The 19,047-nt window shown below is 52.3% G+C and overlaps 1 protein-coding gene across 7 annotated transcripts in view; it reads right to left on the reverse strand.

Annotated features, from left to right (window-relative positions):
• Positions 1-837: 837 nt before the first annotated feature.
• HECTD4 (HECT domain E3 ubiquitin protein ligase 4) overlaps positions 838-19,047 on the reverse strand; it is a 188,891-nt gene continuing 170,681 nt past the window's right edge. For 6 of the 7 annotated variants that reach the window (XM_035706730.2, XM_035706727.2, XM_025474006.3 and 3 more), the window contains 14 exons: positions 18,235-18,458; positions 17,990-18,141; positions 16,000-16,106; positions 15,379-15,502; positions 13,241-13,431; positions 11,405-11,551; positions 10,472-10,591; positions 9,628-9,783; positions 8,010-8,113; positions 7,582-7,803; positions 5,653-5,819; positions 5,085-5,280; positions 4,330-4,552; positions 838-3,707 (listed from right to left, as the gene is read on the reverse strand). In XM_035706730.2, the coding sequence (XP_035562623.1) occupies positions 3,571-3,707; positions 4,330-4,552; positions 5,085-5,280; positions 5,653-5,819; positions 7,582-7,803; positions 8,010-8,113; positions 9,628-9,783; positions 10,472-10,591; positions 11,405-11,551; positions 13,241-13,431; positions 15,379-15,502; positions 16,000-16,106; positions 17,990-18,141; positions 18,235-18,458 (2,270 nt within the window). In that variant the 3' untranslated portion in view covers positions 838-3,570. The remainder of the gene's footprint in view (positions 3,708-4,329; positions 4,553-5,084; positions 5,281-5,652; positions 5,820-7,581; positions 7,804-8,009; positions 8,114-9,627; positions 9,784-10,471; positions 10,592-11,404; positions 11,552-13,240; positions 13,432-15,378; positions 15,503-15,999; positions 16,107-17,989; positions 18,142-18,234; positions 18,459-19,047) is intronic. The other variant, XM_035706726.2, reaches the window with a different exon arrangement.

Raw genomic sequence — 19,047 nt, forward strand, 5'->3', positions numbered from 1 at the left:
AAAACATTAACCAAGACACCAGAACACCCCTCAGACTCCCATTCTCTTCTGGGACCCAAGACAACCACTATCTTGACTTTTAATGTTAAAATAGATCAGTTACTTTTCACCATTTTCACTATTAAATGTTTTGATATTGATCTAATGCTTGATTTCTTTTGTTGAACACTGTGTTTATGACTCATTCACATGGTTGCATGTAGCGATTGTTTGCTTTCCTTCCTCTACAGTATTCCAGTGTGTGCCAATGTGGCTATTACTATTACTGCTGTGAACATTCTATACACGACTTTTGGTGAACATGTGTATGTATTCTGTTGGATTACACCTAGGAGATTGCTGGCTTTAGGGGATGTGTAGTGGAGGGTACCAGTTTTCCAAAGGAATTGTTGGTTACCTTCCCCACATCAGTATGTGGTTGGTTCCACATATTCCCCCAACCATAGTATTGTCTTTCTAGCCCTTTTTGGTGGTAGCTGTATAGATTTTGTTGTGATTTTATTATGCATTTCCCTGATGAGTAATGAGGATGGATGCCATCTATTATTGGATAATGTAGTTTTGAATATACTTGCTTTTTTTAAAGAAGGAACTCTTTTAAAAAAAGATGGCCTCAGCCATTCTGGAGAGGAGAATCATTGCTGTGCTCAGCAAGGTGTCTCCAGTTGAGGCACCTCACTCCCCAGTTTCTCTTGTCCCACAGACGTCTTCTCTTAGCTGTGAGTGGTTGTTTTTGCTGTTTCTAGCACCCTGAGGCAACAGACAGAAGGAAAAGTTGCTTGTTCCTCATCCAAGAGGACTCTTGCTCTTCCTATAATAAAGACATAGGTGGGACACTTCCACTAAAAGTTAGCATTTATTAAGTACAAGTAAGGTACGGTCAAAGGAAAAAGAATTAAGTGGGTCTGTGGGAGGATTCCCATGGAGCAGGAGGAGGTGATAAGCAGGTCAAGGAGACTGGATTTTCCTGAATGCAGACCACAGGGTTCCCTTTGGGGGTGGCAAGGGACAGTTGTGCAAGAAGAGGACAGAACCATGGATCTTAGGAAAGCAGCACGAAGTCTTTTTATCTTCTCTGCATTTCCCATACAGTAGATAGTAGATAAATCCACTGCCAGCTCCCAAGGGAGGATATGTGGCCTAGACTCTTCCAATGCAATGATCCACTTGAGGAAAATCCTCACACTGGCATAAGAGGCTATACAGGAGCTCTACTATGAGCAGAGGACAGAACATGCAGTTAGGTTTAGCTCCAACTTTGGATTTCCATCCCTTCAATCACACTTCCTATCTGAAAACCAGCCTCAAAGAGTCAAATGGGAGGAAGGGGTAGTTTATAAGCATGATGGAGTAAGAATCACATCCAGTACGGAGGCCAAATTCCCAAACACTGGCCAGCACTTCAGTAGCACAGCCATCTAAGCCTGTCAGCCTCTGAGTCTTTTCAGTGAGTAGATGATCACACAACTCTTCAGGTAGATCAAAATTAGATGAAGGTTATTTATTGGTGCGACTTTTTTCCTGTAGTGAGCTTCCTTTACACAGCAATGGTGTAAATAGCATCAAACTGAATGAAAACTTTGTTAAATGCAACCATAAATAATTATAATAAATATACATCAAGTAACTTTACAGCACACTTTTTTTTTTCTTTTTTTTTTTTTCTTTTCTTTTTTTTTTTTAGGGCCAAGGTTTGAATCGGTCTGGACCTCTCAATGTGCTCTCTGGGAGAAGCAGTCATGTTAGCAGCAGCATCTCACTCACAGCTGTCACCAAGTGATGGGCCAAAAGAAGCTTCCCAAACCCCCTTTGGGGAGGTAGCTGACAATTCGGAGTCCATTCAAGGGATGGGAAGGATTGGAAGGGACCAAGAATGTAAAAATACAGAGAGGAAGAACCACGTCTTCTAATCCAGAGGCTCTTTCGTTATGCAGAAATAAGAGGATCCTTGTCAGGACTACATCCTGGTGTGACCTCCACTCAATGGGGCTCTCACCGCTAGGAGGCAGCAGCCAACCCTCTTCCTTTCAAGCAGGGAAACTGCTTGCAGGCGCTCACCTCCATACCGGACTGCTCCTGCATCAAATGTAACCAATGCAGCCAGAAGGATTAATCCGGTTTTAGCTTTTCCTTAGGTTGGGGAATCACTTCTATTAATGGTCCTTTATGCATTTCCTAAGAATAAGAGGGAGGAGATGGATCCTAATGGCTCTAACTCTAAAATCCATACATCTTTCTGACAGGCCAGGGCCACAGCAGAGAAAGAAGCACAGCTTTCTCTCCCCAGCATTCACACTCCAGAGCCTTCTAGTCAGCACGCACTCCAAACTTTCAGTATTCACAATATTATACAATAAATACAGTGATGCAATTCCATGAGAACTGGCAGGGCCCTAAATGACAGTGTCCAACAAGATGGCATATGCTGCTTGTGAACAAAGTACCATCGGACAAAGACCTGTTTGGGGCACGAATGCACTGGGGGCAGTGGGTGAGCATGGAGCAGCTCAGCCCTGGCACACACGTTCACACGGGGTGGCAAGGGGGTGTGGGGTGGGTCTGGCCCAAGGGGCAGAATGACCCCACAGTGGGCCTTGGAAGGTCTTAGTCACTGAAGTTTACCCTGAATTGAGCAGAGCACCTCAGTCAGCTCTTTTTAAAATGGGGTGAGGCCCGTTCACAAACACTATGGTGAAGGTGGGCTGCTTCTGAGTACAAAACGGGGGGTTGGCTTGAATCATGTGCTTTCCTGTTCAGAATCTCAGAAAAAGGCCCCACTCGAGCACTGTCCCTCCTCCTTGTAGTGTCCCCCTCTGCTCCTGGAGCTAGACACGCCTGGCTATGCGCTAGGGTCAGGATGGACCTGTGGGCTTCTTGGAACACGCAGCAGAGAACTGTCAGACCAGAGGCCCAGAAGGGACAGCTGAGAGTTGTCTGGGGGGAGAAGGGATGGGGGAACCACTGGGGGCTTTTCCTCAGGAAAATACAGCCGATGAACCACATTCCAGAGCCAGAAGATTAACACGGGAAGCTTTCCGGGTGTAAGCCTCCCATGTCTGAGTAACTGACCCGGCCACCTCAAGATGCAAGGAGGGCTGCAGGAGCTGCATCCAGGATCAACCAGCTCAAGGCAGGAGGGGCAGGGCCACAGGCTTAGTTGTGAAGATGCTCTGCAGAGAACAGGATGCTGTGTGTGGCCATTGGCATCTCACCCCCGCCACCCCCCCCCCCCCCTGCTGGGTGGAACTAACGGGGGGCCTTTCAGCATCAGAATCCAGTGGCCATGAAAGACAATGTCCAGGAAGATCAAATGAGACACAGGCTGCCTGGGCACTAAGCTATCCTACAAACATACCACAAACAGGTAGTAAAAGAACCAACCCATCACGAAACATACAAATACAAAAGGTTAAGTCTTCCAGGAAGCCCTGGAATGTGGACAGAAGTTCAGAAAAGCAAAATGTCGCCAACTCCTCACGTAGGGCCTGGAGAGACGTGCCCTCAGTGGCAGGCTTCCCAAGCTGGCGGAGTGGTGCCTCAGTGACGGATTCACTCTGGGGCTCCCTTCCCTCAGCCACTTAGGGGGTCTTCACGGTAGTGAATGGCACAACGAAGTTTCTCCAGCATGATTTCCAGAGAGGAGTACTGGGGAAGTTTGATCATGAACATGCAGGTCTCCACTCGGATGTAGCGAGAGTCTGGGGAACCTGCAAAAAACCCCGCCAGGCCAGTATTAGGAGGCTGGGTTACGATCCCAGAGAGGCCTTCTCTGGGCAGCTCTAAACCAACCCCAAGGCCCAGCAGGAGGAGAGGCAGGGCGGGGGCAAAAGATTTCCGAGGAGAGAATGGCAGACACAACCGTTGTACAGCACAGGCACCACTGCTGACTTGTGAGGGACTCTGGTTGTACGTAGGTTTGTTTGGCCAGCAGAGGGCTTTATTTTATTTTTCCTACATTTAAAAATTGGAGGGATGCCTGGGTGGCTCAGCAACTGAGCATCTGCCTTCAGCTCGGGGCGGGATCTCTGGATCCGGGATCGAGTCCCACATCAGGCTCCTTGTAGGGAGCCTGCTTCTCCCTCTGCCTGTGTCTGCCGTGCTCTCTCTGTCTCTCTCATTAATAAATAAATAAAATCTTTTTTAAAAAGTTGGAAAATTTAAAAAGCTAAAAATCCAGAAATGTTTTAAGTATCAGAATATGTCAACCTTAGGCCTGTACTGACTCTTGGCCAAGGTTAGGTTTGAGAGGCACATGGCACCTGCCCCCCACCCTTCCTCCCACAGGGCCTGTGTGTCCCCACTTGGAACATGCTGAGGTGAGGCCAGTACCTGCTGTGCCATCTGGGGGGGCAATCTTCATGGGGTAGGGGGGCACGTGGGCTGTGTCAGGGCCCCCATCTTTGCAGGGGCAGGTGAATGGGATGCGCTCCTGGTTGCAGGCAAACTTGATAAACTTGCACAGCTCCTCCTGGGCAAACGTCTCTAGCGCCCCCCAGAAGAACTCAATGTGCTGATCCGTCTCCATCAGCCCCACTTGGTACATGGTGTGGGCCTGAGGAAGAAAGGCCCCCCAAGATGTGAGCAGACCCAGGACCTCCCTAGGCCAAGCCACCTGTTTGGGTGACTGCTGCCTGCACATCAGTGCGGCAGGGAGGCTCGACCAAGGTTACCCCATGGACACGGGGCGGGGGGGGGGGGGGTGTGTGGGGCGGGGCAGGTCCTATCACCGTTCTCCCTGGATGGGAAGTCACTCAGGCAAGGTCTTGCAGCTGGAAAGAAGGAACCCTGGGAGGCCAGGGTCCAGCCCGAGAGAAGCTGGCTGGGGCATGGATGGGGCTCTGCAAGAATGGCCTCCACCTTGGGATGTGGCTGAAGACATGGGCCTGGAGGCCAGCGATCTGGGTGTGAAGCTGACCCTGCCACATGCTCCAAGGTGACTTCTGCTAAGCTTTGGCTTACTCAACTGTGACGGGGGGTGGGCATGGCTCCCCCACACATGGGGACAGAGCACCTGGCACACAGGGAGTACCCGGGCAGGTCCCTGCTGCCAAAGCCTGACTCCCCGGCCCACCCAGGCTGCTGACCTTGAGGAACTCGAGATTGATATAAGGGAGGCCGCAGGTACGCAGCTCCATCTCCAGCGGGCTGAGTGTGGTGAGCAGCTGCAGGGGGATGATGGCGCCCAGGCCTGCTCTCACGGCCGTCACACACTCAGCGTTCTGTAGCTCCCGCAGCCGTAGGCTCCGGATGGCTGCTGCATAGATGTCCTTGTTCTCCCACCTGCAGGTGCGGGGGAGGGGGGGCAGTGAGGGAGGGGGCCTGGTGAGGGAGAGTGCCAGGGTGGCCCCTGGGTCTCAGGGCCACACCCACCCAGCAGAGGTCCCAGACACTGGATATCCTGGTTCTGAGAACCCCGTGAACTCCTCTCCTGCCTCTGGGTGTCACCCACCTCACAGCTGGAATTTTCTTAATACAAAGTCCTTTTGTTGAACATATTCCACCCTTGCTGGCACCCCATGTCCTGCTTCACATTCCTCTAACTGGTGACATCCATCTGTCACCCACCCCAGCCCAGGCTGCCACAGTCCAGGTGCTGCTGGGACATCCCTTCAGCCAGACTGGTCTGTCCCCACCGTGTGCACACACACTCACGCCACAGGGATGTGCCGGCCACGGCTGCACAGCTCCACCTCCTCGCCCGTCATGGTCAGGTAGGTAAACCTGCAGCACGGCTTGTTGGGGCCCTCAGGGCTCTCGGTGGCCAGGTGCTGAGAGGCAATCTCGGCACACAGGGCCTCTAGCTCAGTCTCGTCGTTGATCTGGAGGGCAGAGGAAGACTGAGGCTAACTGCCTGGCCCTCCCAAGGTCCCCTGGAAGATGGAACTCCAGTCTCCAGTTGGGTAAACGCCAGGCACTATTTGGACAGGGACTACCCTCGGTCATTACGAAGGTGCACATGGCACAGGCCTGCCCAATCAGAGTTGCCATGAATTCAGGGTTGGGTATGTGGCCGAGGCCTGGCTAATGAGACCCAAATTGCACGGGTTTTTTCTGTTACCATTTGGAAGCAGCAGCCTTCTTTCACTGGTGTGGATGTGACTGTAAGATGGTACATCTTGTACTATTGGGGGCCATATTGAAACTAATTACTGATAATGCCATTCAGCCTTGCCTGAAGCCAAATCTATCCATATTTAGTTTTAAAAGCAAATCATTTTAAAAACCAAAATTAGGGTCCAAAAGACATTGATGTGCATGCTGGGCTACCGAGGAGATGGTTGGATCTGGCCCAGAGGAGAGTAGACCTGTGAAGGCTACAGGCACAAATGCCCAAAATTCAGAATATTTCTTCTTGGTTCGTGTGCCTCAATCCTGATACAGTTTGCTATCCCAGCACCCTCTGAGGCTCTGCCCAACCCCTTCAGAAAGGCCTTGGCTGGACTTCCTGGATGCTGTCTCAGATCCCCTGTGTGCCCCAGGCCCTTGCTGCTACCCACAGCACTGGGAGGACTTCTCAAAGCAGTGCCTGGCGGAGACTCATAGATCCCCAGCCCATGGGGGCCATACTGCTTTGACTTTAGACAACTCACTGTCATCCCCGTTTCTGCTGAGAAGCCAACCATTGATCCAAAAGCCTGGCTTTGGTGCTCCCTTGTGCTGGCTGATCTCAAGTGGTGGCTGAGGGGGACAGCAGAGCACCTGGCAAAAAGGCCTCCTTCGGCTGAGGCTCTGTTGAGAGCAGGCTACAGCCAGGCCTCAGACACAGTCTCCTCCCATGAACACAGGCAGTTGGCCTCCAAGGGGAGGGCTGGGGCAGAGGTGCCCCCACACCCTGTCTCTAACTTGAGGAGGCTTTTTAGCTGGACAGGCCTAGATTCCACTGGTGGCTCTGTTCCCAGCCAGCTCTCTCTGAGCCTCCCTCCCTTCTGGCCTCATCATGAGGACATGTACACACAGCCCTCCGTTACAGGGCCTCACATACCAGGTGAGAGCCCAGAGCCTGACCCACGGCAGGCCCCCATGACTGCGGACCAGCTGGCAGGCGGAGCACTGAGCACACAGCCCCTCGGGGGCTGGTCTGTGTGTGCAGACAGCTGTGCTCTCGCTATCTCTGTGTGTCTCGAGCACAAGGAGGAGGAGGGCCATGTTCCCAACCCCTTCCCCAGCCAATCTCAGGTGACCCCCAAGAGCCAATCTGGGCTCTGAGGCCCTGAAACCAAGTTCTTAAAAGCGAAAGTGGGTCTGCCAGTAGTAGTTCCCCTCCCAGACCTCCGCCAGTCAGCTGCCGGGAACCCTTCACCCCTGTGTCTTTGGAAGGCCTGTCATGGCATGTCAGTCACTCCTACTCCACCACTATCAAACAGGAAAAGAAGCCAGAGGGGCTTCTGTCCCTATGACATAAGCTGGCAGAGATGGCTCAGGCTCCTTTCTGTTCTTTGAGAGATCCCCATCGGTCTTCAGGCAGAAGGCTGGGCTCCTGCGGCACAGAGGACCAGGGGACAGCGGGCTGCAGAGGCAGTAGTGAGCCCGGGGGACACTGCTCTGGAGCTCTGCTGTCCCCAGGATGTACTATGCACTTACACTCTCAAATTTCTTGACGTAATTGTAGGTGAGTATGTCTGCTTCCTGTAGGTCTTGCTCAGGGTCCAGGGGCTCCCCCACCAAGGTCTTCCAGAAGGAGGGCAGGAGGTCCAGGGGAAGAGGGACATCTGCTCGAATTGCAATCCCCAGCAACTGACCCAGGAAGTGCAGCAGCTGCTCCTCCCCATAGGTGATGGGGCTAGGGGTCAGGATGTACTTGCCCTGTGAATGGAAGCAGAGGCAAGGTGACTGACCAGAGCTCCCACCCGGGAACAGGAGTCTCCAATAGGCAGCAGGAAAGCACCGCCAGCTCACACCCCTGAGCCAGAGCCCTCCTGCTGGTGCAGTGAGAGAACACAGGGCCGATGGCGACACACACCCAAACGGGGGCCACTACCCCACAGCTGCCCGGGCCTCGGGCAGCTTACCTTGTTCTTGTTGACAGCGGAGCTGGGGCACAGCAGCAGAAGCGACAGCGAGGAGCTCTGCAGCTCTTTACACACCTGCCACAGGAAGTGCCTAAAAGAGCCACCTGTGGGACAGAGGGGGTCCCTCAGCATCGAGACCCTCGCAGCCTAGCCTGCCCGCAGGCCCCATCCCCAGCTGGACCTGGATGCAGCGGTACCAGAGGTGACAGAAAATTCACCCGAGGGTAGAGAGACTTTGGGTCAAGTCCTATGGTGCCACTTACTAGCTGGGTGGCCCCGGAAATCACTTCCTGGTGACCCAATCCATCAAACAGGAACAGTAACTGGACCCACATCCTGGGCTGGCTTCAAGGATTCAAGGAGATGAGATGCAGACCCTCATAGGGGCCGCCTTCTGCAGCCAGAAGCTCACACTGATTTGCGGGCTTGTCTGACCGACATCTGTCACTATAGGTTGTACCAAGGACCACCCATTTTACTCAGCCCTGCACCCCGCCCCCCCCGCCACCCCAGTGCTCAGGATCTGCTCAGAGAGCATCTAAGTGTCTAACTGCCAGACTGATGCGGGGATGCCTGCAGAGGGCAACAGGCGGCTGTGGTCCTCAGTGTTTCTAACTCCACACGTGCCTTTGGCTTTTTGGCCAACTCCTCTCTGTGGCTGGGTCTTCTCTCTCTGTGCCTCCCCCGTCAGTGCCCTAGGGGCGGAAGCTCTGAGGATAGTTGTGTGGACACATTGCTTGGTCAGAGCCAGGCAGAGGACCTGCTCAGGGACAAATTTCCTCACTCAGCTTCGGTGGGGAAGCAGATTTCTGCCTGCTGAAGTCACCAAGGGCTGGGCCGTGGAATCAGACAGACCTGGGTTTGTGCCCCAGCCACCTGCCTGACCTTGGGGAAGCTACCTGCTGGCGTGCCAGTTTCCCTATCAGTCAAGTCTCCTGTGCAGTCTTGGTGCTCCAAGGAAGGGCAGGTGTTGAGGGTGGGCCTGACATACTCTGTGTACTTAGTGGGTAAGAGCACTGAGAGGACTGGAGGCCCTGCCAGTACGGGATGCAAGGATGCGAATGGGGATGGGAGATGGAGTTGCCCCAACGGCCATCGTTCCCACTGCGTCTGGCTGAAGAACTGGGTCTCTTCTCTCATCCAGAGTGGGAAGTATTTCCTGAATGTCTGGGGCTCACTAAGCATGGCTTAAAGGGTCACCAGGGAGCATTTTCTGATGTTATCCCTCATCACCACACGGGGAAATGACAGAAGGGCTCCCCCAGCACCCTGTCTCTCACGGGACACACAGGGCCCAGCTGAACCCTGAGCTTAGGGGATGAGGCTAACCTGCACTGATGGCATCTCTATGGTTGCCCCTCAGCACTGATCAGAGGTGCGGTCCCTGAGCCCAGGTGATGCTGGGCTGAAGTCCCTGGCAAGCGCTGGTTCCCACCCAGGCTGGGGCAAGTCCCTGGGGGCTGGGGCTGGAGGGCCTGGACAGGCTGGTGGCTCTGGGGCCAGTCCTGGTTTCTGTGCCGCAGACTAAAGTGCCCAGGTATGCTCACACTCTCAAGAAAAAGCCCCCCTCCCCCTGCCCCTAACTGGCTGCAAGGAGCCGGCCAGGGGCTACACTCACTGGTGCCGTGGACCTCCTCCCCAGTAAAGCGGATGTTGAAGGCGTAGGTGGGGTCGCCACCACTAGCCAGCTTCACGCAAAGCTGAGATGACGACACCGAGGCCAGCTGCCGGGCAGCCTGGCAGAAGTACGAGTTTTCTGAAGCTCTGATCTCCCCTGCAAAGAGACAGGAACCAGGGAAACCCTTCCAGCACTGTCATCTGCTCTAACACCCAGGACAGATGCTCCCCAGGCCTATGCCTACTTCTTGGCCCTTTCCCTGCCCCTGCTCCAGCCACCCTGCCTTCTCTCTGTTCCTGGAGTATCTTCTAAGCCTCAGGCACGTGGCTCCCAGCCTCCTCTCTATCCCTAGGGGAGCACCCCGCACCCAGGTCCATGCTCTTCTCTCACTTCCTGTGTGTGCCCTCCATGCTGTGTGTGTGTTCACATGCCATGGCCACCGCCCGGCTGCCTCCTCAGGAGACACTGCCCCCTCTCATTTGATGCCGGGACCCCAGCTCTAGCAAATCCATGGTCAACCAGAACAAATCTCCACATCCCACCCGCCCCCCACCATTAGCTGTGGCCCCGTGCCAGCTCTCCAGTGAGCCGTGCAGGAGAGGCGAAGCTCCAGGATGTGGAGAGCTCCTTCTGCCTCCCTCCTTCCTCTTGTGCCCAGGATGCAGGCTCACCAGGGGACCCTGAAGGTGGGAGCCACGTGCTGGGACACTCAGAGGAGGAGGACAGAAGCAGCCAGATGAATGTCTGGACTCCCTTCTACAGGCCTCTTTCATGTGCAACAAATCAACTGCATCTTTTGTTCAACCATGGCCACTCTGCATTTTCTTGCTCTGCATAATCTTACCTCCCACGATTTCCAGTGGGTCCAGAGTGATCTCGGGGGCCGCATGGTCAGCCGTCCTCTGCACTGTGGCATTCAGGACCCGATTCATGACGGTCACCTTCGTGTCGTAAAAGATCAGCCCTGAAGGGAGTAATGTGGGCCAGAGGCTCAGATGCGGCTGCCTGCCTGCCTTCCTTGTCGTGCCCAAGGCCTGGCGGAGGACATGCTGCCCCTCTGGGCTGACTGGGGTCTCCTGGGACGCCCATCAGGTCCCTGACTTTCTGGGGACACTTTGTCAGTACTGGCCCAAATGGTAGCACATAAGCCCCAGACTGTCATGCCCAGGAAGCACCTTGCTGGCAGAAATACATAAAGTACAAGGAGGCTTGTTGTAGCATTTTCTGAAGTGGTGAAAAATAAAACCCCAGAAAATGAAGGTGCAGAACATAACATAGGCTAGGATATCATCCACTTTCGATTTTTAAAAGTATCATGTGTGTCTATTTGTATGTGAACAGGAAAATCTGAAAGGACAGATACTCAGCTATTGATGATGATCATCTCTGGGATGCAGAGGGCAGACAGTGAAATCAGAGCCACTGCTTTTTTTTTTTTTTTTTTTTTTTTTAAGTAGGCTCCAATGTGGGGCTTGAACTCATGGCCCTGCGATCAAGACCTAAACTGAGATTAAGAGCTGGACACTTAGCCGACCAATTTAAGTCAGCTCTACACCCAATGTGGGGCTTGAACTCACGACCCCAAGATAGTCACATGCTCTTCTTACAGAGCCAGCTAGGCACCCCTGCAAACTTTAGTAAATTTAATTTTTCAGAGATTAACTGAAGTCACCACTCCGGGCTCTGTTAATCCGGGCCCATGTATGTTACATGTAGGGAGAGGGTCCTCCTAGGCTGGTAACTGTGGGGTGTGGTGCTGGCGGGCGCAGGTGCTGACCTTTGGCCTCCTTCAGCAGGGCTGCGATGCTGTGGGCATACATGGGTGTCTGGCGCAGCTCCACCAGGGGCAGGAAGAAGGTCTCCAGCGTGGTGTTCAGGGACTGGAGCAGGGCGAAGCGCAGGCGCAGGCTCTCGATGGGCACATCTGCAGAGCATGAGGGGCAGTCAGGCTGAGACTCTTGGATTGTGAAAAAACTCAGGTCACCCTTGTCATTGGAGGTAGGGGTGGGCAGGAATCCTGCAGGGGATTTTATCCTTCGACCCACAGATGCTGTGAGTGACTCCCAATCTGTCTGAGCCCGTGCCAAGCAGAAACAAAGGGTGAGGCCCAGGCTGGCCATGCAGGAGGCCTTCAGCTCTCAGGGATTCCAATGGCCCCCTGAGCCTGTCTTTAGGCTTATGCCAGGGCTGCATCCTATGCTATTTTTAACTATCAATTTTGAAATAATTAGACTTCTAGTTACTTGCAAAAATAGTACACAGTCCTGTGCATCTTTCTTTCATCAGCTTCCCCTAAGGCAACATCATAGGTCAAGACCAGGACATTGAGACACAGGAACACTGTCTTGTTTTGCCTCACATTTGTCTACCTTCCAGCTGTGAGAGACAGACATTGGAACAATTTCTTGCCCATGTCTACCTTCCAAGTATCTGGAAGAGAGCAAAGGGCCAGGACTTGTGGCCAAGCAAGGGTGAACAGACTCAAAAGCTGCCCGTGGTAAGCGTGCACAGGCACAGAAACTGGTCCGGGGATCATGGTCAACATGTTGTAACAAGGGTCACCTTCCAGGGATGGATTTATGGAGAATATTTGTTTTTGGGTGTGCACGTGTGTGTGCAGGCAAATTCCTAGCTTTTTATTTTTTTTAAGATTTTATTTATTAATGAGAGACAGAAAGAGAGAGAGAGAAAGAGAGAGAGACAGAAACACAGGCAGAGGGAGAAGCAGGCTCCATGCAGGGAGCCTGATGTGGGACTCGATCCTGGGTCTCCAGGACCAGGCCCTAGGCTGAAGGCAGGCGCTAAACCACTGAACCACCCGGGCTGCCCAACATTCCTAGCTTTTATTTTATTTTTTTAATAATAAATTTATTTTTTATTGGTGTTCAATTTGCCAACATACAGAATAACAACCAGTGCTCATCCCGTCAAGTGCCCCCCTCAGTGCCCGCCACCCGGTCACCCCCACCCCCCGCCCTCCTCCCCTTCCACCACCCCTAGTTCGTTTCATTCCTAGCTTTTAAAAGACATGCTGCTCTCTAGAGATCAAGGATAATGCCTCTAAGGCACGTTGCCGGCTCTGGTCCCTGCTCCCTCCCAACATCAGCCTGGCACTGGTGGTGGCTTCTAGGCAGGGGCCTGGGTGTGACAGCCTCCCAGCTAGCTGCATGCCTGTTTGCCACTTGCTTACAGGAACACGGAGAAGGCCTCACTCATTTAATTTAGTTGCAACAACAGCTTTGTGTCTTTCTCCCTTTTCTTTGCCCATATGGTTCATAGCAGGTGATCCTAGGACTCACTCGATGGCCACGAAAAGCACATCTAGTCTTTCTTTCTTTCTTTCCTTTTTTTTTTAAGGATTTATTTATTTATTTATGATAGACATAGAGAGAGAGAGAGAGGCAGAGACACAGGCAAAGGAGAAGCAGGCTCCATGCCGGGAGCCCCACGTGGGACTCCAGGATCACGCCCTGGGCCAAAGGCAGGCGCCAAACCGCTGAGCCACCCAGGGATCCCACATCTAGTCTTTCTAAACCCCCTGGACTGTCGTAAGAGATGCCCCCAGGCAGCCTGGGGGCAGTCACTGACAGCCACTTCCCCAGGACCCACATACTCAAGAGACAGGCCACTCTGGGGTCGGCGGCATCTGCAGGATCCAGATACACCTCATGGGGGTGGAGCCGTGCGGGCGTGATGGCAAGGTGGCGGCACAGCCGGTTGACGTACTGCACGAGCGCCACGTCCATCTCCAGGGTCCATTTCCTTGATGCTTTGTGTGCATGTCGGACGTCGATGCAGGCACACCTGGGGCCGGGCAAGAAGGGCGAGGTGGGGCAGTGGCCACGTTCCAGCTCCCAACAGGTGTCTGGAACAGAGCCTCGCTTCATGGCAGGTTTCTTGGTGCTGGACCAAGGTGTTGACAGCCCCTGCGAAGGGAGGAGCTCCCCCACACCGCCCGGAGAAGCCAGCACAGTAGGCCTAAAGGGAGGAGTGGTGCCACCTCCCCAGGCTCTGGCCACATGCATCCATGTGGGCCTCCCTCCTGCATGTGGGCAGAGGGCAGACGGCTCAGGATGGGGCTCTAGAGTCCTTGGGTTGAAATCTAGGCTGCCTGGTGACATGGGCCACCAAGGTGGCTGCTTTCAGAGCCCGGGTTTCCTCCCCTGGGAAATGGAGCTAGGGGCAGCTTGGCCTTGTGTGCTGTCCCCAGAGGTGGCTGAAGGTGCCAGCCACTGGTCTCACTGAAGCCACGACCCTCAGCAGAGGTCTTATGTGAACCTACTTCTAAATACTGAAAAAATCCAGCCCCAGAAAATGTCAGGAGACACATTTACTGAAGCTTTACAAAATGACCATCCTGGGCACAGAATCATGGGAAATCTCTGTGTCCGTGATTTTTGGTGAGTGTGCCCCCCAGAAAAGCAAGCAGGCTGGCTGGCGGGTGGATGGGTGCCTCCCACTCCAGAGCCCATGGCACCTCACTAGGCTACATGCCACACGGGGTGCCCCCTGGTAGGAGGGCCTATCTTGGGGCAGTGGCACAGCTTCTTGAGACAGGTCTCCTGGGTCCTTCCCAAGGAGGGCTGAGAGAGAGACAGCTTCCTCCAGAAGGGGATCTCCCCCTCTGCAGGAGGGTCCCCTCATAACACCCTGTAAGCTGGCTGACTACAAAAGATGCCACTGGCCCTTAGACCAGGTGTGGGGTAGGGAGGAGGTGGCAGGGTGCCAGGACGGGCCCCATGGGGCCCACAAACAAGCCCTCTAGCTATAACAATTGGGAATTCATTTGCAGGACAATCTGTGCCCTTCGCACTTCAAATGCATTTTCTAATCCAAAACGGGATTCTACTACTCAAAAGCCCCCAAAGTCATCTGTCTTACTGGCTTCTAAAATAAATCAGAAAACTGGTCCAGGGTCAGACTCTGAGCCTTCTGTGAAAGTACAACAGGACGGTGGCGAGCAGCAAAGAAGCCCCTGAACTCTGAAAACGGATTTTAAAAGAGATGCTTCCTTTAAAAGTGATGTTCCTTCCCTGATGCCCGAAACGCACTCCTTGCTGTGCACCTGGGGGTGAGCACCTGAGTGAGGGCAGGGAGGTTTCTTCTAGTTCATAAGTACCACGCCTGCTGCCTGCCCGGAGAAAGGAGAAACCATGTTTGGCCCTGGGGACCTGGTGAGCAGCTGCCAGGCAGGGAGAGTGAGAATGGAGACTCAGAGACAAAGCAGGACTCTGAGGAACAAAGGGTCTTTGGAATGAGAAACTATCCCCCTTAGGGACTGAAGTGTGTCTGCCCATCCCCCCAATGTGTGAAGCCCGAACCCCCAATGTGTGAGGAGATGGGGCCTTTAAAGAGCTAACTGAGGTAAAGGAGGCCCTCCTTTACCAGCAGGAGGCCGTCCTCCTCAGAGGTGGGCAGCAGTGGGGACGTGCTGCACACTGGCAAGGTCATGTGAGCACAGGGAGAAGGTGACTGTCCATAAGCCAACGAGAGGCCTCAGCAGAAACCAACCTCCAGAACTGATACCTTGACCTCCAGAACTGCGAGAAGATGAACTTGTTGTTTAGAACAGAGTTTGTTTCCAAGTGGGTTCTAAAACCCACTTTGACAGTTACAAAAAGTTAGAAACTCAGTAGGCCTTTAGAGCAGCAGATGGAATGGTATCCAGCAGGGATTTTCTTGGGGATGCCTCTGGTGGCTGAAAACAATTTTTATGCAAGGTATCAATTGGGTAGAGGGACAACTTCTTACCTCTCAAAGTGAAGGTCATAACCACAGGATAAAATTGCCCTCCAGACACTACGGATGTCTTGCTTGGCTCGGTCAATAACAAACTTGTGAAATCCTTCCAAGGTTAGATATTTCTCCTCAGGGACTGATGGAGAAATGTTGAGAGTTAGGAGTTTGGAAGAACCTCCCACAGCAGGGACCTCGCGGAATGCCCTGGTGGCATCTCTGGGGGGGCCCAATCCACCTGTGCCCCACCTCCTGGCCCTCCAGGGTCTGTCACTGGCCTCCACCCACCACCTGAGGCCAACCACAATCCCTGACCTCATGGGGTCAGCAAGCCACAGCCTGACTTCTCCAGCTCTGCTTGGGCTTTTATGAGGCTCAAGTTCTAATGCCCAGGTAAATGCCTCCGGAAGCAAATTTCTAAGCAGATTTCCAGATCTTTACTTTCAATCGCTATCATCTACTCTTTGCCCTGGGAGCATGGTATCTTGGGAGCTATTTTGACCTCCATAAATTCATGGTCAAAGATGGCATCGAGGATGTGCCTAACCCAAAGCCCAAGGGAGCCCAGGCAAGTTGGCAGAAGCCAGGAGGCTGGTCCCAGGGGCCTGCCAGTCCAGGCCCAAGCTGCTCATTCACCTTCTTGTTTTTTGGTGGGTGACTTCTCTGGGTCCTTCTCATCTGGCTTGCTCTTTTCAGGGGACTTTGGCTTCACAGTTGGCTTCTTCTCACTTAAGGCAGTCCTGCTGTAGACCAGAGCATTGCAATCAGAATTCCTGTGTTCACACCTCATCCTGACAGAGGATGCACTGAGCCTCATACATGCATGAGTTCGGACTCCCGCAACTACAGTCCCCGGTTCCCAAAGGGCTTCTGTTCCTACCAAGAAGTTCCCTGAGCAAATCAGGAGGACAAATGGATGCTTTCACTGTGAGACATGCTTTTCATTCCTTCTACAACCTTTAGAGCTGTACTAAGAAGTAGTCACTAGCCAGATATAGCTACTTAAATTAAAAAAAAAAAAAATACAAACTCAGTTCCTTGATCACACTGGCCACATTTCAAGTGTTCAGTAGCCACATGTGACTACTGGTGACCGCATTCAATAGCAAACAGGGAAACTGCACAGATTTCCATTGTAGAAAATTTTATTGCACTGTACTGATTTATGAGCACAATTTATGTATGATTTATTAATAAAGACACTATTTTTCTGATTCTTCAAACAATTCCTATTGGAGACTCTCGCCAGGTAACATTTTGCTACCAAAGTTTCAATTTTGACTTCTTGAGTTATTTACCTAGGTCTACAGAAAATTCTATTAAATATCTATGCATATCCATACATGAAATATTATAGAGCTATTAAAAAAAAAAAAAGGAGGGTCGCCTGGGTGGCTCAGTCTATTAAGTGTCTGCCTTCAGCTCAGATCATTAACCTGGGGTCCTGGGATTAAGCCCCACATCGGGATCCCTGCTTAGCAAGGAATCTCCTTCTCCCTCTCTCTCTGCCCCTACCCCCTACTCATGCTCTCGCTCAAATAATTCCCCTCTCAAAAAGGAATGAGGAAGTTCTTTTTGTGCATATATGGAATCACCTCCCAGATTAGCAGTAAATGGAAACAGCAAGGTACAGGCCACCATGTGAGGTATGGGGACATCTGGGCACGTGCCCATTTCTTGTGTATACACAGAAGAGTTCTGGAAGGCTAGGGAAGTAACACTGGCAGTCTCATGGAGAGGGACAGGGAGCCTGGAGGATTAAGGGGAAGAGGAATAGCTTTTTGCTGCATATGCTTTTGAATTCTGTACTATTTTAGCCATTTAAAATTAATTTATTCTGGGACACCTGGGTGGCTCAGCAGTTATCTGCCTTTGACTCAGGGTGTGATCCCAGGGTCTGGGATCGAGTCTCACATCGGGCTCCTGCGGAGAGCCTGCTTCTCCCTCTGCCTCTTTCTCTGTCTCTCATGAATAGATAAGTAAAATCTTTTAAAAAAAAATTTATTCTTTTGAGAGAGAGTGAGCTTCTTGGGGGGAGCACAGTAGGGGAGAGGGATAATCTTCAGCAGGCTCTACGACTAGTGTGGAGCCTGACTCCACGCTCGATCTCACCACCCTGAGGTCACAGCCTGAGCCGAAACAGAGTTGGATGCTTACCTGGCTGAGCCACTCCGGTGCCCCTTTAGCCATTTAAAATTTAAGAAAATAATATATATATGTATCAATAAAAGCTTAGGTACTTAAACTGTTAAAAATGTTTGCTATGTGTGGGGTAGTTATATATTTTTTCAATATGCATTTTATAGTTTTTCTATAATAACTATGTATTATTTGTGTGGTTAAAAGAAGTCAGATTTCTTTTTTTAAAACAATTCTGTACATTTTGGATGGTTTATTACTTCAGACTGGTCTGCTTTTGTCTGCCTGTGTGGTCCAGATTTTACTACACTTGTGGATAGAATGAAACATGCTTTTTCAGTTGATGAAGCTGGGGACCAAAATGACAGCTGCAAAGGAGAGCCACGGTGTCCACTCCCCAGAGGCCCAGAGAGCCTGGCAGGAAGCCTTGGAGGAGGAGGCCCTAGGTCCCTGCCCAGCCCATCTTCTGAGTTCCTCAGATGCCCACCTGACACTGTTGAGCACAGCCTTGTCCTTGGCAGGTGGCTTGGTGATGGGCCGCTTAGTGCTCACCACTTTCACGGGGTGCTGCTCTTTCCCGCCTTTGCTGTACTTGCTCTTGTCGAACTTGGGTTTTGGCACGCCATATTTCCTCAGGATCTGCAGAGCACCAAAGGGAGATAGGGGTCTCCTCAGGATCACCTCAAGGCGTGCCCGAGGCCCAGCCTCAGCATGGTGGGGATGGGTGGCTACCTGGGTGAGCTGGTCCTCCAGCACCTTTTTGGGAGGCCGGACATTGGTGAAGAAGAGGTGGAGGAGGTTCCCTGGTGTCTGGGAGTTGATCTGCTCTTTGCTAAGATAAATGTCCGACACTTTGATGGGCTTTGCTGGTGTAAGGCTCAGCATCTGCTCTGAATGGGCACAGCTCTTAAATATCTCTGTGAGCACCTCTCTGGCACCGGGCACCAGCTTCTCACCTGTTACAAAATGGGGAGAGGACAAAACAATTCTGCCATGAACATGCCACATCATGATAAGCCCTGCAGATCTCTGTTTCTCATATACAACTCCCGTTCTGAATGTAGGTAACAGACGTTGAGTGGTGATGACAAGCTACCCACTGAAACCTGGTTTCCCCTTTCTGGGCACACACTGCAGCTGCTGTTGGGTGTGGTCCTGTGATGTGGGACGTGAACCACTCCCAGTCTGCTCTCTTCTGCGCTGACCCCCTCCACTGGCTGCCTAGAAATGACACCCCCCTGGGATGGCAGACCTCGGCACTCCCCCTGGATTCTTCCACGTGCAAGAAACACACTTCCACTGCATTTGAGCCACTGCATTCTTAGGGCTACTTATTATAGCAGTTTAATCTACCTTAACACATTTGTGATGGGCTGTTCCAAAGGAACAGAAGGATACAGAGCCTGAAAGCATTGTTGGTGCAAAGCACAAGTCGTCAAGCAAGTTTCCTATTAGAGAGTATGGTTCAAAAATGGCACAATGAGCAGGGGTGGGAAAAGAAAGTTCTCACATATAAGAAAACTGTCCACGAGCACGAGAGAAAAA

Source organism: Canis lupus, chromosome 26, assembly GCF_003254725.2.
Source record: "Canis lupus dingo isolate Sandy chromosome 26, ASM325472v2, whole genome shotgun sequence".
Classification (NCBI taxonomy): Eukaryota; Metazoa; Chordata; class Mammalia; order Carnivora; family Canidae; genus Canis; species Canis lupus.